General features: G+C 51.9%; 1 protein-coding gene across 2 annotated transcripts in view; it reads right to left on the bottom strand.

Moving 5' to 3' along the window:
- Rims4 (regulating synaptic membrane exocytosis 4) overlaps positions 1-23,932 on the bottom strand; it is a 58,630-nt gene extending 34,698 nt beyond the window's left edge. For both annotated transcript variants that reach the window (XM_041670491.1, XM_041670492.1), the window contains exon 1: positions 23,541-23,932. In XM_041670491.1, coding sequence (XP_041526425.1) covers positions 23,541-23,637 — 97 coding nt within the window. In that variant the 5' untranslated portion in view covers positions 23,638-23,932. The remainder of the gene's footprint in view (positions 1-23,540) is intronic.
- Between the last annotated feature and the right edge of the window lie 1,056 nt (positions 23,933-24,988).

The raw sequence follows: 24,988 nt of genomic DNA, 5'->3' as shown, positions 1-24,988 counted from the left end.
AATTCCACCTTGGGTGAGCTGCCTTCAGTGCCAGGAGCCATGAGAAGTGATATGTCTGCTGTAGATCCTATTCCACTCCTTGGGTCCCAAGACCAGTCCTTCTTTGAACTCGGCAGGACAGCAGCTCCCTGTGCCAACTAATTCCTCCCCACAAGAAACGCCCAGTTTAATGCAGGCTGGGATCCTTTCTCCTCTTCAGTTTAAACAAAGACATCTCGCTACTCGGCCTAGCTTGGCTGTGGCACCTGTTTCTTTCCTTTCTCTCGAATGAGGGCAGGGACCACGCCTGCCTTAGAGCTGGCAAGCAGCAGGTGCTCCAGGCAGACGCTGTGCCCGGTGAATTTCAACCTGGCACCTCTCAGTGGTAACGTGCAAATGGCCCTCTGGGGATCTTGTCAAATGCAGATTCTGTCCCTGCAGGTTTGGGGTGGGACTTGAAAGGCTGCCTCTCTGACACTCCCTAGATGAGGCCAATGCTATTGATCTGTGGCCCACATATTGAGTAGCAAGACGACTCTCTTTTTTGATTTCATCACTTTTCTTGGTCTTGAAGGAGCCTCTTGGGGAGCTAATGAATGCTATTCACTCCTTCCTTAGAAAAGAACCTTCCAGACAGACAATACACTGCAGAAATCTTTAGGGCTTGTAATTTCGCGGGTTAAAAGCTATTCTTCAGCACCTAGAAACCTTAGTTCTGATGGAAAAAAGGAAGCAATGGGAGCAGGGAATGGCAAGTCCTAGGGAGGACTCAGGCAATGTGGATCTGGTACCAGCTGTACCGTGGACTTCCCATGTGACATCATAAAAATTTCTGACCCATCTGGCAGATTGGTGATGATGATCAACATATTCTCTCTCTCTCTCTCTCTCTCTCTCTCTCTCTCTCTCTCTCTCTGGTGACTGTTGCCTAAAATAGCCCATGCTAAGAATTCTTACACTGTGTCTGGATTGAGAAAATAAAAAAAAGTGCCATGATTGATTGGTGATGCCTACCATGGTCCCAGGGAAGAGGGTCTTGATTAACTGGTGATGTCTGCCAAGGTCCTAAGCCTAGAGGGCCTCTGGGACTTCTTTCCAGATGTCTGCCTACCCCGAAAAGCCTTCCAGTGGTGACAGCCATAGCTCATCTTGAGTCACACTGGACTGGGGAGAGTGGGGAGTTGGGAGAGAGGTTTGGGCTTGCCTCTAAGATAATAGGGAGGGATGGCTTTTTAAAGGTGTTGCCCTCCTTGGTTTGTAGCCTTCTTTGAAAAGAGGGAGAAGAATCCCTGTTGGTGGCAGAGGACAAGGTGTCCTTGTACTCCCAACCTTGGCTACTTCTAGCTGTGAAGACACAGGTTCAGGTAGAAAGTGAAATATAGAAGGGCCCCCCAGTTCCCATGGAAGGGGGTGCCACCGCCCTCTCGTGGTTGCCAAGTTGCCACAAGTGTAGCCAAGTGAGGCATCAGGCAATCTGCCAAGGGACAGGAGGGGCCTCACCTCCCATCAGACTCCCCGTGTCTCCATCCTGCACTTTCTCAGGCTGGGCCAGTCACCCCTCCTGAGCATATCTTGGTTCTGTCATCTGGTCCCACCCTTGCCCTGTTTCTTCAGACACCAGATGTACACACATGTGCTCGTGTACTAGTGGGGGGGGGCACTGGGCATGGCAGGTCGGGGGCCGAGCACTGAGGTGGGGGGACAGAGTACTGGGCATAGCAGGTGAAGTCCTTGTCCTCCGGCCCTTCCCATCTAGTCAGAGAAACAGCCAATAGGACAGCAGCTTTATAGATCGTGTGCTCAACAAACAAGTTGGAGATGGCTCATTCAGTAAAGTGCTTGCCTGGCAAACACAAGGATCTGAGTTCAATCCCCAGAACCTACATAAAAAGCTAAGCATGGCGGCTTACACTTGTAACTCTGGGGAGGGGGTGACCGGAATATCCCTGAGGTTACTGGTCAGCTCCAGGTCATTGAGAGGCCCTGTTTTAAACAGAAACAAAACAGGGTGGATGGCACCTGAGGAGTGACAGCTAAGATTATCTCTGACCTCTGTGTGCATGAGCATGCAAGCATATTCCTGCACATGCACACATGCATGCGCGTGCGCACACAGACACGTAAGTCAGCAAGAGTAGCTAGGACACAGCGATCAAGGGGAAATAGTATTCGATGAGATCAAGATGCGGGAAAGGGGCTGGAGAAATGTCTCAGCAATTAAGAGCCTTTCCTATTCTTGCAGAAGTTCTAAGTTTGGTCCCCAATACCCACATTAAGCAGCTCAGAAGTGCCAGTAACTCCGGGGGATGTGACACCCTCATCTGGTCGACACAGGCACCTGCACACATGAGGCACATACCCCCACACAGACACACATGCATACACATAACTAAACAATAAAATAAACGTGTAAAGCTGCAGGAAAGGTGAGAGAAGGCACGGTGTGGAAGACAGGACCTCCAGTCTGGAGGCCTGACTGACAGCGAGGATGATGACCTTGACAGCGATGATGACCTTGACAGCGATGACAGTGTGATGAGGGGAAAAGCAACCCTACATTTTGGGTCTTATGCTTACTTCATAGATGCGTGAATGAGGCTCAACAAGGCTTTCGTTGCCTGCATTCAGAGGAGTTGGGGTAGGGACACCAGCGGCCGGGACCCGAGCACCGTTTCTTCCTCTAGCACACCCAGTCCACACGTTTCTGTGCTCTTAATTCTGTGGACTCCCTTGAAAATCTATTGAGAGTTGTTTTCCCCCAGAGAATAGTCCTGATTTGCCCCAAAGGACAAAAAACAGGCACCCATGACACCACTTGTTCAAGGTTATGAACTGAAAATAAGTATTTCATAAACACTGGGGCTTCCAGGTGTCAAGACTTAGATTGGCAAGGGAATTGAGCCAGGAGCAGGGAAGCCAGGAGCATGGCAGAGAAAGGGAACCGAAGGACGGGGCTGAAACAATGAGGGTTGAGACTGAAGAAGTCCCTGTATCCAGTGCAAATGATCTGCTAGCCCCCTTCCTTCCTCCCGTCCCATAAGGACTGTTGGGAAGAATCTGATGAAGCTAAAGAAAAGGAGAGAAAGACGTGGAAGACGTGAGCCAGAATTTCCCAGCTTGCCAGCTGAGTGGATTTTAGAACCCACCCTTCACCCCAACTTTCTCACTTTTCTCTTTTCCCCCATCTCACTCGTTTATTTTGTTTTGTTGAGACGGGGTCTCGTGTATCGCAGGTTGGCCTTGAACTCCTGGTCCTCCACTTCCCAAGTGCTGGGGCTGCATGTGTGCACCACTACCTGGTCTGTGTCTTCTCATCCATAACACTGAATGACCCACCCCACCGTAATGACGATGACAAGTGGGACTCACCATGCTGACACTTCCAGCAACCATTTGTCAACTTGCTCACAATGCTCCCATCACCCAGGGTTGGGCTGGTCACACACTAAGCACTCAATAAAAACATTTTGGATATTGATTTCACCATTCAAATGTCCTCCATAATGGAAATGATAGAGCTGGCTGCTCACACACACCTGCTTAATCTTTCCAGTAACCTGGCCATTAAGAACCATACGTCCCTTAGGTTACTCACGTAGACGCTGAGATTCAAAGAGGACAAGGACACAGCCTATAGGGTCGGACAATAATAAAGAAAGGAGATACGTGAACTCAGGTCTGACTGTGTTTGAAATCCATGTTTTGTTTTGGTTTTTTGGCTTCCCAAAGTAGTTATTTTGTAGATAACAAAAGTCTCCACTGTGCATGCTGGATGAGCCATGTCGTCATGCGTCAGAACTAATGGTTCAGGTGACTTTGGATACAAGAAGAAGCTTCCTGTTGGTGGAGCAGGAGCCCCAAGAGGCTATGAACTCCCTTTCCTACCACTGGAGGCACCCAAGAGAGACTATGCCCCCATTCATCAGGGAAATCAGGAACTGAGCTGTGGTTCCTGGATGGAGACCGGACAGCATATTGAATCCCCAGTGTGGCTGAACACAAGCATCACCGGGGTGCATACAAGACAATGAGTTTCCAGGCTTCATGAAGATATTTGATTGAGTGTCTAGGTTGAGCTGGGAATCCAGAAAAACATGGAATCAAGGACCAGTAAAAGAGGGGCATGCCCCCCTCACCTAAGACTTTTGGATTCCAGAAGTCTTCGGAACCACCAGCCCAAAAAACACAGTGCCCATTCTCACAATGCATAGTCTGTTTAGTAACAGAGAAGAGTTGGTCTGTACATGACTATATCCAGCATGATCAATGATCCATCAGCTCCTTTTCCCAGGCTGCCTCCTCCCGGGGCTCCTCCAGGAAACACCCCCTCCCCACTTCCGAGGCAGGAAGCCTCTCCCTGAACTTCCACACCAGAAGGGTCTCCTCCGTGGACCACTGTGTCTACATCTACCCGCCCCTGCCTTGGAAGGCTAAGATGGGGTTATTACCACAGCCTGTGTACCCATCCCAGAGGGTGTGGCCCTGTGTAGATGCTCATGAACTACTCACAAACAGGGCCCGCTCTGCTCCACGCCGGACAGACAGGAGGCAGTAAGGGACGCAGCCACTGCAGGGAGGAAGTAATCCAGGTCACCAGGTTGGGAGGAGACAACCTACAAATGCTTCCTGCCACTGTGTAGAAGAGGCTGGGGCTATTTATAGCTCATCAAGCCTTCTGCTTCTGCATTGAAATGCAGGGCCAGGCATAGAATAAAATCCCGGGAAGGGCTCTCAGTTTTCCGTTTTATTTGCTGATTGGTTTTACAGGAAAAAAGACTGGAAAAGCAGGGATAGATACGCACCATGGCCCATCAGGCTGAGTTGTATGAGCTGTGCTGTCCCTGTTCAGCCTGGACAAGCTCGTGACCAACAGCATTCAGTTCTAGACCTGATCCTAGAAATCCGAGGGAGGCCAGCCTGTGAAGGTCCTTTTGAGGTGATTTCTGAACAGTGGTAGCTCCAGCTCAAAAAACAGCGTCATAGTATAAGCCTGCTTTGGTTTAAGCGCATCTTCCTGCACATACATCCTCTCTCTGTCTCTCTCTGTCTGTTTGGAGAGAGAGAGAGAGAGAGAGAGAGAGAGAGAGAGAGAGAGAGAGATATCATGGAAGCCTGAGGTCAAACTCAGGTGTCATTCCTCAGGAGCTGCCCACCTTGTGTTTTCAGACAGGGTCTCTCAGGGGCCTGGAACTCACTAAGTGGGTTGGGCAGGCCGGCCGCTGAGCCCCAGGAATTGGAATGTCTGTTTCCTCAGTACCAGGATAACACACATGTGCTATCACGCCTGGCTTCTTTTTGGCCCCCATACATGGTTCGGGAGCTTAAACTCAGCTCTGGGAATTGTTTTTATTTTCTTTTTATCTGCTTTTTCTGTGTTCTCCCCAAGTTTCTACTATGACCACACCCTGCATTGCCTGAGCATGTAAGACCCGGGGAAGCCAGTGCAGGTGTCTATATCTGCTACATATGCAGCCCCAGACCCTGGGCACACAAGGAACACCCATGAAACCTCAGCACAGCACCTGATAGTGCAGTGTATATGCAGGAAATGCCAGTGGGGATGGTACATGTATGTGTTCATAACGTGTTTATAAGCAAGGCTAACATGTGGAGCTGGGAGCTGGATGGTGCTGGTGCACGCCTTTAATCCCAGCACTTGGGAGGCAGAGGCAGGAGGATCTCTGTGAGTTCAAGGCCAGCCTGGTCTACAGTACAAGTTTCAGGACAGCCGTGGCTACACTGAGAAACCCTGCCTCAAAAAAAAAAAACAAAACAAAATAAAAACAACAACAAAATGTGGAGCTGGGGAGGTAACTCCACCAAGTGCCTCCAGTGCAGGCATGTAGAAGCCATGGAGCTGGGGAGATAACGCCACCAAGTGCCTCCAGTGCAGGCGTGTAGAAAGCAGATGTGGTGGTGAGCACTTGTAACCTCAGCCCTGGGGAAGTGGGCCCAGGATGGAGCTTCCTGGCTAGCCTGTCAATTCCAATCAGTGAGTGCTGCATTCAATGAGAGACCCTGCCTCAAAAAGTAACTTTGGAGAACAGACATCTGACATCAACTCTGGCCTCTACATTCACAAACAGGGTGCAACACCCCTACACACACACGCATGCACACACACACACACACGCAAAAGTTAAGATGATAAATGGGAATGAAAGGTACCCTGTGCCGGGACAAGATCACAGCCTGAGGTGCTCAGGGCCGAGGTCCAACCCAGCCTGCCGGAAGTGTGTGAAGGACTGGCTCTTCCTCTCTCCAGCCCCGTTCTCTGAAGGATGGTGAAGGTGGAAGTTAAGTCCCACCCATCTCGTCTGACCAGTAAGATCTGAAGATAACGATGTAATTCTGGTCTCCACGAAGGCCGTTACTGAGCAAAGCTCTGGGGCCTTCTCCAGCCCACCCATGCCACCCCTCTTCCCTGTATCCACTTTCTACTGTACCTACTTTGCTCCCAACAGACATAAATAATGTTTGTTCTCAGAAAGCCTATCCTGTGCCCAAGCCTGGGCGTCTTGCAGCTAGTAAGCACCTTCTTCCGAACCACAGTGGTTCTCAGCATCCTACGCTCAATGGAACATCCCCTTGGCCATGCCCTGAGTTATCTGACCTGTTGTCATTGCCCTGGGCAGTAGAAGGTCCTGGCTCCATAGCAACAAGGATCCAGCACACAGAAACAAGTGCCAGTGACCATTGGCTGCATCAATGAAAGGTGACCTGGTGTGACAACCTCAGTGTGATCCCTGGAACTTACACAGTAGGAGAGAACCAGCCCCTGCAAGTTGTCCTCTGACCTCCATGAACACACTGTGCCATGCCTGCTCCTATACACAAGATCAGCAGATAAATGTAAAAAAAAAAAAAAAAAAAAGCTTTTTTTAAAAGGCAGTGTAGGACAGAGGCTAGACTAACAGATTCAAGGAACAGGCAGATGTGGATCTGAAATTACTACTGAACGATCCTGAGCCAAATTCAAGCCTGCCCTTTCTGTGCCTCGGTTTCTCCATCTGCAGTGTCAGCTGTGGTATCGTATTCTCCTCCCAGCCTGATGCCTCGATAGGGGCTGAAGTGCTCCGAGTATCTGGCAGACACATCCATTAGGACGAGGATGACTTCAACACTGACAACAGTTCTGGATCCCCGAATGTCAACACTTTCCCTTTGGGTCCTGACGACGGCTCCTCCCTGGCTCTGGTCTGAAAGGATGCTGGGAACTCTCAGGCAGGCTGTGCCCTGAACAAAGGTGCCTCGGGGAGGGTGGCAATGGCAGAGGTGAGGCATTGCTCACGGAGCATATGCTGCTGATACTGGACTGAGGGGTTCTTTCTCCAACTCGCCCTCCTGGAGGAAGTGTCTCGGGGTGTGAGAAAAGACACTGTTTTCCAATGGGCACAGAAGTGCCATCTAAGCCAGGCTCCTGCACCTGAGCCCATGACATGGGTCACAAGGGTGGACGAGCCAAGCAGATTGTCTCACTCTTAGTTCAAAAGATGATGTAAAGGTCCCTAATATGTACAGCTCTGGCAGGGATACAAACGAGGCTCTCATACTTATTCTAAATATTTAAAAGTTATAAATCAGGGCTACTAAATAAAATATGTCCCCTCCTTCTATTCTGAGAAATATGTCTTCATAATGACCTTGAAGGCTGGGGCAGGTTCAGATTTAGAATCCGCAGAGGCCCGCAGCTGACCATCAAGAGAGGAGGGTGCTGGATTTCAGCCATAGCCCACCCCTGCTTGCCACTCCCAGCCCCCACTGCACACCTGTGTGCAGTCTTCACCTACACAAAGGGCAGCTTCAAGGTCACTGGTCAGGTCACCAGTGGTGGAGTCTGCCCTCAGTTGGATGAACACAGGGAAGGGATCTGAATAGACCCCACTGGTTCACGGCTGCATAAGTCGGGAATTCTGGGATCCCCAGCATGAAAGGCCAGCTGGGTGGCGCTACTCTTTCTAAGGTTCCTCATACCCATGAGATAGGTCTTGGCTGGAGGAGGGTCAGACAGAAACAACCAGGGAATCTGGCAATTCTCTGAAAAACTGGGACTAAGGTGGTGAGAAAACCAGGGCCACCAGTAGCCACCTGCAGGTCACGGGAATAGTGGCTGATCCTTTTGAAATGGTGACTCAGTTTCTACCAAACTCTCTTACAAATCTAGAGATCTGACACCTCCTGGGGGGGAGGGGGGAGTAAGCCTAAAGGTTTTCTCACTCTCTTCCTCCACAAAGCCCAGATTTGGGGGTTCAAATTCTAAGACAGACCTGAGTCTCTGCAGGTCTGGCCTGATGCTAAGCCCTTCCTAGGGCCGGAGACGTACAAGCAGGGTCAACCCCTCCAGCTTCAACCTTTAACTAAAGAATAGTTTTCCTTTTTTTTATTATTTTAATTTTTTAAAAAAGACTTAGACAGTCACCTCTGGAGAAAAATTACGGGTTTCAAAAGCTCTTGACAAAGAACCCCCTTCCAGAAATGTAAAGCCGGCATTTTAAATTTGGCTCTTATTCATGGCTGGAAAGTATTAGAACGAAGATTACAAATTTAATAATGTAACCCGGCAGGAACTGGCCCGGCCTCGGCTCTGGGAGAGTAATTTGTTTCTGCCTTCCAGCTGCACTTCCCTGCCTCCGAGCATCACCAGACCAGCCTAGTGATACACTCCTGCCTTCCCTCCGGTGCTCTGGCCTACGCAGCAGCTTGGACATCGGCCCATCACAGGCCTGGACCAGGGCCCATCCGTGTGAAAAGAATCACTATGTGCAAAGGGACCGACCCTCCCCTTTGTCTCCACTCTGCCCTGTGAGGCCAAAGAGGTCTCTGAATATTTGCAAACCCCATGTCTGAGCGTCATGTCCCATACCTGCTAAACAGACAACAATGCCTCCAGCTGCCCTGAAGTTCAGGTGCAAGGGGTGGCAATGACGTATGACGCAATATGCCACCCCACCAGCCACATAGTCCTTCCTCTGGGCTTTCAAAAGACCCAGCCCTCTTCCAACTTCAGGGTCCTTGACAGCTGCCGACCATGACAAGCGCTAATGTTTCCTGAGCCCTAGGTCTCACTGGGTGAAGGCTCCTCTCTCTTACCCCTAACCTACGAGATGGCAGCAAAGCCAAGAAGCTAAGGTCAGACTCCAGGAACCCTGCCTCTGACCCCTTCTGTGTGACCTTGGGTGGCCTCTGTGACCATCCTGGGTCTTCATCTTCTCATCTGTAACATGACATCATCAATCCTCCTTAGGACGCCATGGGGCTTCGCTGAGCAAGTGAGGTGATGGGCTCCGTGTGTAGGGGCTAATCAGCACTGTCCCCTTCTACAGCAAGAAAGAAAATCTCCTTGGAGTCGCAAATAACATAGGTAAGGTCCCTGATTGCCAGTGGGGGTCAGGCTGGGGTTCCTGACTCTGAAGCCCTCGGTTTTTACCATGCCCCATCTTATTGGAGAACCTCTGGAAGACATAATTGGAGAGCAAAATCTAGTTATACTTCTATCATGGACAGACCTTAGGTGAGTGTGTGTGTGTGTGTGTGTGTGTGTGTGTGTGTGTGTGTGCGTGCGCGCCTGAGGGAGTTAGAGGGACAGGGACAGAGTGGGATGGGCAGAACAACCACACAGACTGGAGACTCCAGGACTCCACCTGTGTCCCCATACCTGTCTATCGGAGCTTGGCACAGTGGTCTCCTGTCCACTCTAACACTCTAACCCTCTGCTGCCGCACAAGGTCAACTGTACTCATGCCCCAGGTCCCATCTTAGCTATCCCCTCTGTCCTTCTCAGGGTCAGCTCCCTTGCCATGGCCTTTTCCGGGATGTTGTCTCACCTGGCTCTTACCACTGGAGTGACAGACTCATCTGCTGTTTCTTTGGATTGTCGGATATCAACCCAAAAAAATCACTCCATGAAGACAATGAGAGGGAATTTGACTTGGGTTCCCAGAACGGGGCCTGGCAACAGCAGCCACTAGAGAAAGAAAGGAGGAACGAGGTACTAGGAAGGGAGGAAGAGGTTCGGGAGCCAGAACTGCCTGTCCTAAACCAGTGGCCCGGGTGGGACACAGGATCACACAAGTCCCTGGAGAATGAGAAAAGCAGAGGGCCATGGGAACACACAGTGCAAGCGGAGGACTCCAGCAGCACTTCCCAGAGGAGGGAGAGGCACCCCAGGAGCGGACAGCCAGTAGAGGCACAGAAGAGGAGAGCTAGAACAAGATCATCTACTGGGGTTGGGGAAAGAGCTCCCTGGAAGAGAGCTTCCTTAGCACATGCATGGTCCTGGGTTCCGTCCAGAGCATGGAAAGCAACGAAGCCAAGCAGCATCAGGTGTGGAGACGCCATTTTGAGCCAGAGAGCAACAGAACTGTGAGGTAATAAGGCCCTGTCATGTGCTTGCTAACGGCAGAACTGTGAGGTAATAAGGCCCTGTCATGTGCTTGCTAACGGCAGAACTGTGAGGTAATAAGCCCCCCCCCCCCGTCATGCTCTTGATGTTCTGTTCATCCTTCAGCCTTCTCTCCACACTGCCTTCTAGTGGTCAAGCAAGCCACACCCCTAGCTACAGTGAGCTGTTGCCAATCCCGGGGTTCACTCCCCTATCCTGACCTCTTCTACCAGCACCTGCATTTCTTTGCCAGAGGGTTATTCTCCCCCTCCCCGTTCTGCTGAAAATAATGACGATGATCCACTCTCAGCACCCACCCCTGCTCCCATTACTAAGGAAACTGAAAGATAAACAACCCAGTTCCTTTGTTCAAGTGTGCCTTCTACTCTAGGGGTTCTCAAGCTACAGCCCTTAGTCTGAGTTCACCTGTCAATAAAGCTTTATTAGGACCCAGTATTTGTTCATTTGCATACAATCGGTGGAGCTGAAAAGTTGCAACAGAGATCCAGGACCTAAAAGACCAACGAATCGCAGCTGTATGGCCTCTCACAGAATAGCCCCAGAGAGTATCCCCAGAGTCTCCAGCCAGGCTAACCTCCAGTCCCCCTCACTCAGAGGTCACCGTCCTAAAGACGTGCTGTGTCTGGCTTCTCCCCTGTCTCACTTTCTCATGTCCCTCCCGGGCATCACAGACCACTTTTGTCAACTCTATGAATAACACACAATCGCTATTTGACTTTCAACTCAGAAAAAAACAGTAGCTTCACGAGCGAGGTTCCTCTGCGGCTTGAGTTTGATCCCTCACCTCAGTCTGCATCTGAGGAAACCCAAACACGGACAACAGGGCAAGTGCTGTTGTGCCCCTTCTGCAGAGCACCCCTAAACTGAGACTATCCCTGTGCATACATTGCTTCTTCCACAAACACAGAGGCCATCACTGTTTCTTTTCTCAGCTTCTCCGCCATGGACGAACCAGAGTCAAATGGGTTCATGCAGCATCCTGAGCTCTCAGGTTAGCTGCTGCTTTAGAGCCATGCGCTGTTCAGCCAATGAGGAAACCAGGGTTCAAGAGGAGAATGATAAGCCCTGGGGTCATCCAATCTACAAACTGGTAGAAATGAGATCTCAAATCCAGGTCACCCTAGGACAGATTGGCTTCCCTGCAAACTGTCACATCCCCTCAGGCAGTCTGCCCACTTCTCCAGTTCAGGCCACAGTTCCATGGGACAACGTGAGATTGAGAAGCTTGAAATCCCTTTTCAGCCTGGAGGACTCTGTGCCTAGAAGATGCAAAGAGGAAGTCAAGGCAGATGGCCTCCGAGGTGGCACTGGGAAAGAAGCCTTGGGAAGCATCGGATACACATATATGTTCTGGAAGAACTGGAAATGCAGTGCAGAAGGCGGAAGAGACCACTGGGATGAGTTCAGACTTAGGCTCCAGCTCTCATGAGGTGGACAGCCCTGGCCAAGACAGGAGTCAAGCCATAGACTCATTTTGTAAGTGGACCTCTTGAGATAACCAGGCCTACCTGGCAGAATTATGAACAGGCGACATGCCATTGCCTAGCATGGGTCAGTACAGAGTTGGCTCATCAGCTTCCCCTACTCTAGACAGAGTTCCCTGACTGCAGATGTCTGGGCCCCATCAGTGCCCTGGATATACCCTTTTACCAAGCACCACCCTCATCCCCTAAGTGGCTGTCCTAACTTTAAAGCCCCGCCTTTGGCTGATGGGAACTGCCTGGCCCTGGAAGTTATGTCTGCTCCCCAGTTGGAAGGCTATTAACACAGGGGGTCAGAAAGCTGGTTTCAGATGCTACCACTCTGGGCACAAGCAGTCGGATACCCATGGTGGCTCCTGTGTTCCTTGCTCATCCCCTAGGCCTCTCTGCCATGCCTCATACCTGTGTTCAGCCAAACTCAAAGTTCAGGCTAAGTTGTGAAGTAGGAGGGAGAGTTTGCATGGCCTTGATATTGCTTTCCACCTGAGACAACCCCGAGGACCCTACATATCATCTATGTGCAAAATCCTCCCTTGCGAGAGACTCCCAGTTTGAAGGTTCCCTCCTCTCCAGCACTGATACCCACCCAGTTAATCCACTGATCCGGGGTATCCTAGTGTCAGGGCACTTGAGGGTGGCCTAGCCCAGGCTCAGTAGGCCTTAGAGACTCCTGGTCCAGCATGGTGTTGGACTCAGGCAGAAGAAGTATGTTCCTCAAGACATGCTCTGAGGCTCTAATTAATTTTCATGGCAGGTCCCAATCAGTGACACATCCTCCCACCGGGTCCCCGGGGGACTGCAAGTGGCATTTTCCAGGGACATTGCGTGCTGGAAATGTATGGTACAGACTTGAAGCCTAAGGTGCCAGCAGGGTCCATCCATCATAGCACATGGCACATCTGGGGTCAGGGAAGGCTGAGTCACGAGTATGGGAACACTGGCACTGTTTCTGGCTTTCTTAGCCACCTGCTGGGAGACTTTGGACAAATGAGGATGCCTCACTGGTCCTTATCCAAGATAGCCAGGGTCAATCTCAGGGGTTAAAGCCCCGTAATACTAAGCACTAGGAACACCTCACTTTTAGTGCACACCAGGCTCTATATAAAGAACTTGATAAATACCAACCCATTCAATCCTCATGGCACCTTTGCAGTGGGAAGGGACTCTGATAAACCCATTTTACAGGTGGCTCAGTGTAGTTACATAACTCCATCATAGTCTCTCAGTAACACTCGGCAGGGCCAGGACTAAACCCACACCTTCTGCCTGAAATCTGACTCAATGACCCAGGCTCAGCTGGCTCCTGTGCAGCCGTCACAGTGCCTGGCTCAGAGACGGAGCCCATCACAGGCACTGGATTCAATCTGATAACAGGAAAGCAAGGAGACACTGGAAGCCTTGAAGATCTGGGCATGATGGTGCATGCCTTAGGGAGGCAGAGGCAGGTGGATCTGAGTTTGAGGCCAGCCCGATCTACAGAGTGAGTTCCAGAACAACCAGGACTACACTGGGAAACCCTGTCTCAAAAATAAAAACAAAAACCAAAGACTGACGTGGTGGCTATGAAGTGGACCGGCGGGAGGTGGGTGGAGAGTTTCTCTGATGGCCTTTGGTGCTGTTCAGCTCGTTCCAACACAGATGTTTTTATCCACAACAGTAACAGACCTGGTTGTGAAGCCTGGTGCCAGTGCGCATATCTGGAGGGGGCAGGAAGATCCAGTGATGGGGGGCCCAGGACACTTCTCACTGGGTATCTTTCATACATTTAATTTTAGAATCTGCACACACGAATGTCCAAAATCCATTATTTTTTAAAAAATTTGTTTTTTTGTTTATTTGTTTTTGAGACAAGTCTTTCTTTGTAGCCCTGGCTGTCCTGAAACTTACTCTGTAGATCAGGTTGGCCTCGTACTCAGAGATCTGCCTGCCTCTGCCTCCTGAGTGCTTATTTTTTTAAAATTATTCAATGATTCATCCACCAAAGATCAGCTAAAGAGGAACTCTGAATGAAAGAACTTGGGATGGTAAATAAGTGGGGGGTAAGACCTTTTCTCTGTAGGAGGTTCTGCTCTTGTGGAAACGAAGACTAACAGGCTCTCGTTTGGAAGACGGGGTACCGAGTCCTGGGGGCACCTGGAGAGAGGGCTCAGTATACTGCTCTCTATGTAAAGACTTGAGTGTAACCTCCAAAACACCCATAAAAACCATGGGGTGGTGGTGCAACCTTGTACCTCCCCAGTACAGGAGGGGTAGGCAGGAGTGTGCCTGAGGCTCACTGTTTGGCCAGCCTGGCCTAACTGGAAAGTTCCAGGCCAACGAGAAACTCTGACTTAAAAACAAAACGATATAAGATGGATATTCCTGAAGAACAATGCCCAAAGTTGTCCTCTGGCTTCCAGGACTCATGGGCACCCACATGCAACCACATACACACACAACCACACGTGACCAGAGGAGACACCGAGATTCATGACTGTTCAGACTCCTAAGGCAGCCAGGGGCACCCAGTGAACCATCATCCAGCCAGGCCCAGGCAATGCCTCCCCAGTCTGTGACACACTCCCACCCTCCCACCGTTCAGCCAGCTATGCACGTGTGTCGCCTCATTCCAGGAAGCCAGGAAGGGCAGCACTTTCTGTTTCTCCACAAGTGGTACAGACAGCCTCAAACTGTCACAGGATCTCGACTTCTATGCAGCATTTTGTAACACACAAGACTGAAGCCCAGGCCAGTTACCTACAGTGGACTCACAGTTGGCATGGTGCAGCGATGTAGACCCAGGTCGCTGCTACCCAAGCCACCCCTCCAAGAGAGCACTCCATCTGCTACCAGCAGACCAGCTCTAGGTACCTTGCCTTGCTTTTTGGAGTTGTATTTGGGCCAGATAAGAAATTTATTACTAGGCAAGGTCCACCTCCTGCTAAACATTCCCTAGACACTGGCCGTCCTGTCTCAGAAGCATCTCAACAAACTGACTCAGCCAGCCCCTTGGCACCACTTCGCAGCAGTATGTTTCTAGACCCATGATCACTTTGACTTACTTCTTCCGAGTCGAGGCTGTCCTCGAATGAACTGTCTGTATGCACACATGGCCCTGCCTACTTTTCTTCAGTGCAGGACAGGGCAGTGCCCTGTTCCATCTGGTAAAAGGTGCTGGACCCTGTCCCTCCGAGATCCCAGGGCTGCCTGTGTTCAGCTCTCGGCTTGCTGCATCTTCTAAGTCACACTGCTGCATTCATCACTTGGTCATGGGGCTTCCCAGAGGCTCCGGGGAGCTCACTGTAAGTCTCACACAGCTGAGGTTCTTCTGGCCCTCAGAGACCAGGAAGAAACAAGAGGGCCTGCAGACAACAGCCAGCACTGAAGCCAAAGACGTTGAGAGATGCATTCAAAGGCCATCATTTGAGCTGGGGAGATGGCTCCTGCAGTTAAAGTCCTTGCCCCAAAAGCATGAGAACCTGAGTTTGAGCCCCAGAACCTGCATAAAAAAGCCACATATAGTAGACATGTTTGTAATCCCTGGGCTGGGAAAGTGGAGACAGGCATATTCTTGGGGTTCATGACTGACCAACCTTGTTGAGTTCCAAGCCACTGAGAGATCCTGACTCAAAAACAAGATAGATAGTGCCTGGGGAACATCACCTAAGGTTGACCTATGGCCTGTACACATTCACGTACATGTACATGTACACGTACACACACACACACACACACACACACACACACACACACACACACACACCAGAGAAAGAGAGGGATGGGCAGACAGACAGTCAGGCAGAGACAGAGAGACAAACAGAGAGGGGAAGGGAGAAAGAGAGAGGCGGGGAGATGGTGAGAAGCAAGGCTCTCAAGGACTGTCCCACACTGAACAAGAAACCCTGGATCTGCCAGGCAGTGGTGGAGCACACCTTTAATCTGAGCACTACGGAGGCAGAGGCAGGCGAATCTCTGGGAGTTCAAAACCTACCTAGTCTACAGAGTGAGTTCCACAGCTCCAAAGCTACTGAGAAACCCCATCTTGAAAAACAAAAAACAAAACAAAACCTGGATCAGGGCAGTGTCTACAGTCGCCTGTGAACAGACCTAGGTAATGCTGGGGCTCATTGCTCAAACTGATGGGAAACCACAGCAGTCGCCACTGCTAAAACCTGCTGTGAACTGTGTACCGGATGCAAAATCACAGAGGCCACAGCCCTCCATGTCCAGTTCTGGAGATGTACGTTATATAATCCATCCCTTGCAGCAATGAGGTGTCTATGACCATGGCCCATCTTACAGAGGAGAAATTAAGTGCAGAGAGGCGAAGAGACTTGCCCCAGGGTCCCCAAGGTCAACGTGAGTTAAAAGAAGCAGGGACAGAAGCAAGGGTCTGTGGACAACCTCACTCTCTTCCCCACCGTGGAAGCTGCCAGGGTCCCTCTCAGTTCTGTCAGCCTGAGAAGCTATGGAGCTGGGTCCAGTGAGGAAGAAGAAGAGGAGGAGGATTAAGGGCAAGCAGGATGAGTAGTAAGAGGCCTGCCTGGCTCCACAGTGCCCCCCCACCTTCAGCCCCAAGGAAGCCAGGCTGTGCTAAGTATAGCCACCTGCTCCCAAGGATGGGTCTGAGGAGGTGTTCTTGGTCCTTCACTCTGTCTCTATTCACATGGGGGTCTCTCCTTTCCCCACACCGGACCTCAGTTCCCCCACCAGATACCCCTGATCACTCCCTACCAGGCAATGAAGATCCAGTTCCTAACCAGCTACCTACCTCTGTCTGCCTTCTGTTCTCTGGGTCACCCTGACCTCAGGGCCTTTGCCCTGGACTACCTACCTGGAAAAGCTGGACTCTGTCATTTAGGCTTCAACCCTACTGTCACTGCGCCTCAGTTTCCCCTGACAACTTGGTGTTATCTTCTCGCTCATCACTTAAGACAATCTGAAAATATGTATTTTGAATTGATTACATAGTTACTGTCTATATGCCTCAGGCCAGGACACAGCTCCCATAGTAGAGCAGAAACCATGTCTGACTCATCCCCGGTACATCTCTAGCACCTAGAATGTAGTTTGGCACTGAATAACTTAATGAATAAAGGCCAAAAAGCTCAACAGTCAAGACTCTGGATCATTAACGTGACCTTGACAAGCCACTCCCGCCCACCTGAGCCTCAGTTTCCTTCTTTGCCTAGTGAGGAAAACGGACCACCCACTACTTTCCAACGGTCCTTTCAGGACAGCTTGTCTTAGAAAGCCAGACCTGGAACCCACCCAGTTTGGTCCATCCAAAGTAGGCAGCTAGCCAGGGTCCCGGCAGTGCCTCCCCTGTCCCCACCTCCACCTGTGTCCCTGCCCAGGCACCCAGCCCTCTCACTCCCCCACCGCAGAAACTGTTAATGAAGTACGCGCTGCTCAATGCAGTTACAATTACGGGGGCTAAGAATAAGGCGCTGACATCAGTTTCCAAGTGAATCAGAAGGGGAGGGGGGAGGAAGGAGGAAGGAGGAGGGAGGAGGGGAGTGGTGCTCCAGAGCTGTCAAGTAGAAATAGCACAGCGTTAAATATAATCTAGTCCTGGCCTACATCGTTCTGCAGAGGCAGGTGACGGCTGGGCCCTCAGGGCCAGGGCAGACACCTGGATCCTTCAAGGAGGTCATGCAGCCACAGCTGCCGCTGGCCAACTCATGGGGACCATCCAGGAACGGTGGTCTGTAGCAGGCTGCCAGTCCCTGGAGGGCTTACATAAGCCAAACGGGCCCCAGTACCCTGGCCTTTGTCATTTGCTCTTGTGACAGCCCCTTCCCACATGGGAATTCATCTCCAGAGCTGGAAGGTCGCCTCCAGGCAAGCACGGCTGGGCTGAGATCACCATCCGTGGATGGCCCCCCGCTGACTAGGATTTGGCATCCGTAAAATGGGCATGAATGTAGCAGCAGCCAGCACCTCAGTTGATACAGAAATCCATGAGATCGTGGAAAGCAGTGGACACCACCAAGGAAGCCCTTCAGATATTTTATTTTAAACCATCCTGAGAGATGCTCCGACCAAGATCATTATCCCTCCTTGAACCCTGAACTCAGGAACCTGAAGGGATTTGCTTGAGGCCACGGGTCATGGGGTCAAATTCAAGCTCTAGGATCTTTTCACAAAGACAGTGACTGGTGCGGCCCCAAGAACGGAAGGGGCGCTCCCCTGCTAGCTTTTCAAGGGTATGCTGGCGATGGCTGTGGGGTAGAAAAGCAGCTGGGGTGGGGGTGCTGCCTTCCAGTTTCACTTTCCTGCACAGTCCAACTGCCCCCAACTCAGCCTCCAGCCAGAGCACTGGAGAGTGGCAAGGAGGGAGGCGGGGCCTCCTGCTCCGAAGGGAACCAACTAGATGAATCTTTCCTTCCCCACCTAGTGGGGAGGGGGAGGAGTGGAGGACAGCTGCAAACCAAGAAAGTTGGAGCCCAAGCAGGGGACTGAAGAAAAGAGCTCTGGGGGTCAGAGAAAACCCTAGCAGCAGTACACGTGTCCGTCCGTGTGTGTGTGTGTGTGTGTGTGTGTGTGTGTGTGTCCTTGCACCTGGCTTTCCTGAAATGATTCCTTCAGGATAATATGCTGCAAGTGCCCTGGTCTACACGCTCACCTTATTACTCAACTTGAACTACAAAGGTACTCGGCTTGATACACTAAAAGGCTTCAGGTTTCCCCATCAAGAAGAATTCTGCCCAGCTCCCAGACTTACAGACCATTACGGAACTGGGTGTGGCAGTACAGACCTGTAATCCAAGTGCTCAGGAAGCTGAGGCAGAAGGATCACACATTTGAGGAAAGCCTGGGCTACACAGTGAATGCCCGGCCAGCTCGGGCTACTTAGTGAGACCCTTTCTCAAAAACAAACAAGGAGATTACATTTCTAGGTGGTAAGCTGGGGTGTGGGTAATAGATGGCAGAAAAGAAAAGGGGCACAGGCTGTAACCTCCCCTGGGGTGAGGGAGGTGAGGGAGATAAAGGAGGCTCCAGAGCCGAGACTCAAGCTTTAAGGTGCCCGCCCCCCCCCCCGTAAAGATATGATAGACTGGAGCCTCCCTGTATCATGCCCACAGCCCAGCCCCCCTTCTGGAGCTGCAGGGCTCACTCTGTTCCCACCATTTCTAGGGGAAGGAGCATTTTGTAGGACATTTCGTTTCCCAGATGAAGCTCGGGTCAAATTTCAAGGACAAAAGTTAGCACTTGGCCTGGGAACGAAAACTCCGCCAAATCCTGTAAATTTGGGAGGGAGGGTGAGATTTCAGTGTGGTCATTCCAGGTGCCTGGGGGTGCTGGCAGGAACTGGAACCCTGATTCCTCCTGCCAAGATCTGTCTGGCAGGAAATGGGTGGCTTCACAACCTCGAAGTAACTCAAACAACCACCTCCATTTCCCCTCTGTTCAAAAGCGGGGGTGGGGATGAGGGCTGCAGTACTAGTTTGTGGATCCCACCCACCATGCTCCCCTCAAAAAGATTTGGTCTGAGCGGAAGAGGGAGGTGCTATGAAAGGCATTCCAGCCCAGAGATGTGGCCTTAACTGCTAGAAGAGGGACTGGTAGCCGGCTGGTGTTGCCATGGTAACTTCCTCCCTGAGCTGGATCGAAGCATCCATCCTATGGGCAAATCAGAGCTGGCTCCTCCAGCTTCTCCGCCCTTCTCCTGGACGGGCGGGGGAGAGCTAGACGCCAAATCACTTGGTCAGGCTCAGGGACACTAGCCTCAGGTCCAGACCCTGATAAAACAACTTCTTTTGGTATCTACTAGAAAGGGGGATATACCCCTGTTCCCAACTATACCCCCAGGGAACCGGCCTGGGGATGTGCTACATACAAACTCTTTAGAAAGAGGAGGGAAATAAGAATCCAGACTGCTTCCTACCTTCCTTTGGCTTGCAAGTCCCCTGAGATACCCACCCTTTAGGCACTTTCAAGAAGGTGAGCCCAGCTCTACCTTCGTAAACTACGATGCAACTAAATTAGCCTATTAAAATGATGACAGCTAACGCTATGAAAGGCAGGATTTTCTTTGCCCAAATGCACAGGAGTCTTCTCCATGGCCATGCTCAGAGACAACTCTCATTTTTTAATGAGACAGACCAACATTAGAATGTATTGAAGCCCACTTCATGCCAGGTACCACTGCCTAGCAAGCAGCATGATTAAAAACAAGTGTGTTTGGATCATTTTCCCAGATTTAAACCCTAACTCCCTCACTTCCTGGCTAAATGACCTTGAATGAATTACTCTGTCTAGACCTCAGTTTTCTTGTCAGAAAATGGGGGCGTTAAAAAGGATATTAATTTTATGGAGGTGTTATGAGGAAAGATTAAAATAAATGCCTAGAAAGACATGCAGCATATGACAATAATTTAAAAAAACATTGACCCGATGGAATCTAACCGGGAGTACTATTTTCTTCCTCATGTAGGTGAGAAGAAGGTCACATGTCTAGCTCCTTCCCACCCTAGTTGCAAACCCATGGCCTGTAAGACTGAGCAACAAAGACATGGACATCAGTACCCAAGTCTCCTCGTTAAGCCCTCGCGTCCTTGGGAACAAGGTAAGGCAGCAGCAACGTAAGACATGCACGCGGAACACACGAGGGAAGATTCCTCTTGACAGGCATTGAAGCAAGCCTGCAGTGGTCCTTTCCTTGGGCTCAAGGGTGTTGGAAAGACACGAGAAGAGAAGGCAGCTTCTTCTTCTTACCCCACTGCCCAACACTCCTAAGTCCAAAGCAGGGATGTGATCTGTCCCATTTAAAGCCCAGATGAAAAGTCTTCTCCTCAGCCTATGACTCAGGGAGCTAGCTGGAGACAGCATGAGAGCCTTGAAGATGTCTCCAGCCTAATCTAAGGGATGGGAAAAGATATCTCGACATGGGTCGCAAACAGCAACAAACAGGAGGCTCCCAGATGAGCACGTAGCCTATCAGGGACACACTTCAGAAATGGAGCCACCAAGGACAGACTGACAGTAAAAGGGGCCAGTGGGAGAGGAGAGAAAGTCAGGAGGAGTCAAGTCTGAGCTGGCCTCCTCTGGCTAAGCCAATCCCAGTGCAGGACCCCAGAACCTATTCCAACTGCCTTTAGATGTTAGCTCAGCTCAGTACTGTTTTAAAGGAAATAGGCCCAGGATAAGAGGAAATGAATGAATGCGAAGATCAAGAGAAATGAAGCATCAGGACAATGGTTCTTACTTCCAACTCTCACCGACCCCTCATTATTCTTCCAGATATGAAAGCAGACTTTCTCCTCCTCCTTCCCAAGCTCGAGACAGCCTTAGGCATGAGCAGGTGGCCTGAGATGCCCAAGCAGAGCTCTGGGCTACCAACCGCTCCCCAGGGCCTTCTCACCTGGGAACCAATTTCTGCGCTGTGAGATCTGGCTTTTTAAAAACCCTCCTCCAGAAAGAGAAGCCACTGGTGTTCTGAGGAGAGCCGGAAACCTGGTTCTGCTCTCAACTTTGGGCAGGAGACACCGGATGACCTTGGGTTTTACACACACACACACACACACACACACACAAGGGCTTCAGTCATTCACACACATTCTCACAGATACACAATCCCCACCCTGTGGATTTGGGGCCTAGGAGGGCTGAAGATGGTCTCTTAAGAGTGAAACACAGGATTTAAAGAAACTCACTTAGGAAGGGGGAAATTAGACTGGCATTTAAAACTACTGTTAATGCTCTCAGCGAAGCTGTCCTTGACTCAAGTGAAGCCTAGAGAGAGTCTTGCATAGGAGTCAAGGTCCCTGACCACCATCTGCAGCATGATTGGAGAAAAGCCAAACCATGCCTGTCTCGGATGCTCCCACACTCCCGGGCTGTGTAAGCAAGCGGCCTGCTGAACTTTAGGAGAGCAACCTGACATCCTTTCGGGGCTGGAAGCCTGCTTCCTCCACAGGGGTTCCAAGACCCCCCCTCGCCACCCCATCCCTACAGCAAGCCTGATTTCCTCCCTCTCTGAGTTAGCTGCTGTAGAGGTCACCAATTCCACCCCCTCCCCAATTCCACCTCACCTGGTCCTGCCTAGACTAATAATACAACATTCCTCAGCTATATCGGGGGAGAAGCTGAGCTCCTGGGCCTCGGTTGTTTGACGTGTTAGACGGCTAGTACCTAGGCTGAATGTGTCACAGCTGTCTTCACCCCCAACTCCTGCCTCCAGGGCAGTAGAAAATTCTCTCAGGGGTCGGCCTCAACTGTTACCACTACCTCAGCACCCACAGACTCTGGGGAGCTTTCCCTTCCCCATCAGTCACCTGCAGGTGAGCACCCATGACCCACCACTCTGTCACATAACAGAACCCAGGCAGAAAGCTCCAGCCAGCAGGGAGTTGAAAGCTGAGCTCTTGAATTCCTTAAATAGTGCAGCAAAATTCTGGGGTAATGCATACATGCTCTTTTTTTTCCTTTTGAGAGAAAATTCGTGTTTTAATCAGTATCGAACCCACTTGTTCCAACACATATACACACTCCTCTTCCCCGCCCCTCATCGACTTCAAACACTCAAATTATCAGTTCGAGAACCGTTTCACTCCACCCTCCCACCACACGGAGCCTCGTCTCTGAGGCGGCGTCACCTGCATTTTGCAGGTGAAGAAATTGAGGCTCCCGATGGCATGACTTGTCCAAGGTCACAGCTGTGGAATAAAGATTGGAATCTCACTCCAACTCCTAGTCTTGGCACTCTTTGGAGGACCTCTCACCCAAATCTTCAAGGTACCCCACCTGTTGTTGGATTCCCTGCTTTACCTCAAAACCAAACTCACAGCTTTCTGTACCCTCTGCCTGGTCCCAGGATCGGAGAGCTGGTTTCCTCCCCACCCCTGGGCAGTGGCTGCCATGGGATGGGGGAGGTTTTGTTTTGGTTTGTTTGGTTTGGTTTTCTTGTTTTTCTAGGCCTAGGAGCAGAAGGTTTGAGTTGCGGGTTGGTAGCTGGGTTCAGCCCATCCAGAAAGGGTACTCTAGGGACAAGGGCACCCGAGTCAGGGGCACACACTGGAAGGTGCGCTGGTGTAGTTAGCACTTACGCTGCCTTACACCTCCCTGGGGAGGAAAGAGGAAAGGCCAGCAGACACCGGGCCAGTTCTGTGCGGCCCGCCCCAATCTGAAGAGAGTCTGGAGCCTCAGCCTGTGGGGGAAGGGAACGAGAGACAAACAGGGGCACTCAAGGCTTTGGCCTCTGAACAGGGGGTCTTAAGCGGGGAGCCTCCGGATGTAGCTAAAACAAAGACCTCAGAGAGGTAAGGTTTGCGTACCACCTCCAACAGACGGCAGGGAGGCACGTCGGAAGCCCAGGGGTGAGGCGGCCTAAACCCTAAGATCTGATTAGGGGCCATATACTAGACTTAGGTGGTGGCAAGTCGGGTCGCCGGGGAGTCTTGTAGGTACACATAAATAGGAAGAGTTGAGTCCAGGCGACCCAAGGGCCCACCTGCGCGAGAAGGATGCGTGCAGATGATCAACGGGTTCCTGGGGCGGAGGGGCAGGACCAGAGCTTATCCTAGATCCCTGGGGTCCCGAGGGAGTGGAAAGGACCCCTGGATACCTATCCGGGCGGGACCGGGAGTACAGTGGAGACAGTAGTCGCCTCCCCCAAGCGCCCCGGGTCCCCGAGGGTCCCAGGCATCTGTATCCCGGGACAGCCTCCCGGGGTGGGTGGACCGAGGCGCGCTCACCTGCGTCCTCATCGTCGAAGGAGTTCATGCACGGGAAGTAGATGGCGAGCGCCTCGAAGGAGGCGGACAGGCTGAGACGGCTCTGTGAGCGCTCCATGCCCGCACCCGCGCCGGGAGCCTCGGCCGCGGCGGCGGCGGGCGGCTTGGGCAGCTTGGCCGCCCCATTCTTGACGCGGAGTACGGCGCGCGGCGTGGTGGCGGCGACCCGGGGCTCCGCGGGCGGGCGGCTGGGCTGGCGGCAGGGCTCAGAGGGCCGGACGCTGGTGGCGCGTGGAGCTAGAGACGCGCGGTGCTCGCGGCGGCGGCGGCGGCGGTGGTGATGGTGGTGGCGGCGGCGGCGGTGATGGTGGCGGCTGTGGCGGCGGCGCAGCGCGCTCTGGACCGCGGCGCCCCCAGCCTGCTTACCGCGCGGGGCGGGCCGGAGCCGAGCGCCGCAGCCAATCGCCGCGGCCCGGGGGAGGGGGCGCCGCGGGCGGGGCGTGGGAGCCGCGAGGGTGCGGGCTGCGCCGCCGCTGCCAACCTGGCAGGTGCATGAGCCCGCCGCAAGGCTATCTGCGCCCTGCTGCTGCGGTTGAACCCCCAGTGGCCGCTCTCACCCGTGACTGTGAGTTCTCAGACCGGTTCCAGAGGCAGGTGGCCAGTCACGCCGATTCAAGCAGGCCTCACCCAGGGACCCAGATGTGTCCAAAGGGACACAGTCCAAGAAATCAAAAGAAAAACACCTGCCAGATCCCCCTAGGACTTCAATTCATACTGAGATCCTCAGATGCACAATCAAGATGTATTCACTGGGTAAGAGAGATCTCGGCTCCCTCACACTCGGGGATCGGAGGGACAACTGAGCAGACACACCTTTGTAGACACCTGAACAGACATTCTATAGGCACACAGAGACTCCTAGAGACATAGTGGCAGATGCACTAACCGGTAAGTTCAGAGGGTACACAGAGACCTGCAGAGTCACAGGGAGCAACAGGCAGGACATGTCCTCCCACACAGCGGAGACCCTCTGACCCCACAGACATTTAGACAGACACACACCTTCTCATGCACCCACACTTTAAGTTTGCAGACACCCTGGAAGTCTCTCTCACACAGAGAACATAGTCCCAGACCACCTTAGACACTTAGCACCCCTCCTCCTGTGGTGACCTGTGTGTCAAAAAGTGGGACAGTCACCCTCAGAACGTTCATACCCACAGACACAGCCGTACAGACTGAGTCACTCTCGGGGATGGATTCATTCTGATGCAGACACCCTCAGACTCAAGATCTGAGCCATCGCTGCAGCTCACACTGGCACATACTCCGGTGACATATCCTGATGGCCACAGTCCCTGGAATCACACCCACAGGCTCAGTTACCAGAGCCTGGGTAGAGACAGACAAACTCAATAGCAACTCCCTGCTGCCCTCCCTCCCGAAGCGGCTCCCCTTTCCAGCCGCTC

Source organism: Microtus oregoni, unplaced genomic scaffold (genome assembly GCF_018167655.1).
Source record: "Microtus oregoni isolate MIOR12 unplaced genomic scaffold, Mior012 000020F_ref0000438, whole genome shotgun sequence".
Lineage (NCBI taxonomy): Eukaryota > Metazoa > Chordata > Mammalia > Rodentia > Cricetidae > Microtus > Microtus oregoni.
The sequence above is the reverse complement of the archived record's forward strand: the minus strand, read 5'-3'. Positions and strand labels throughout refer to the sequence as shown.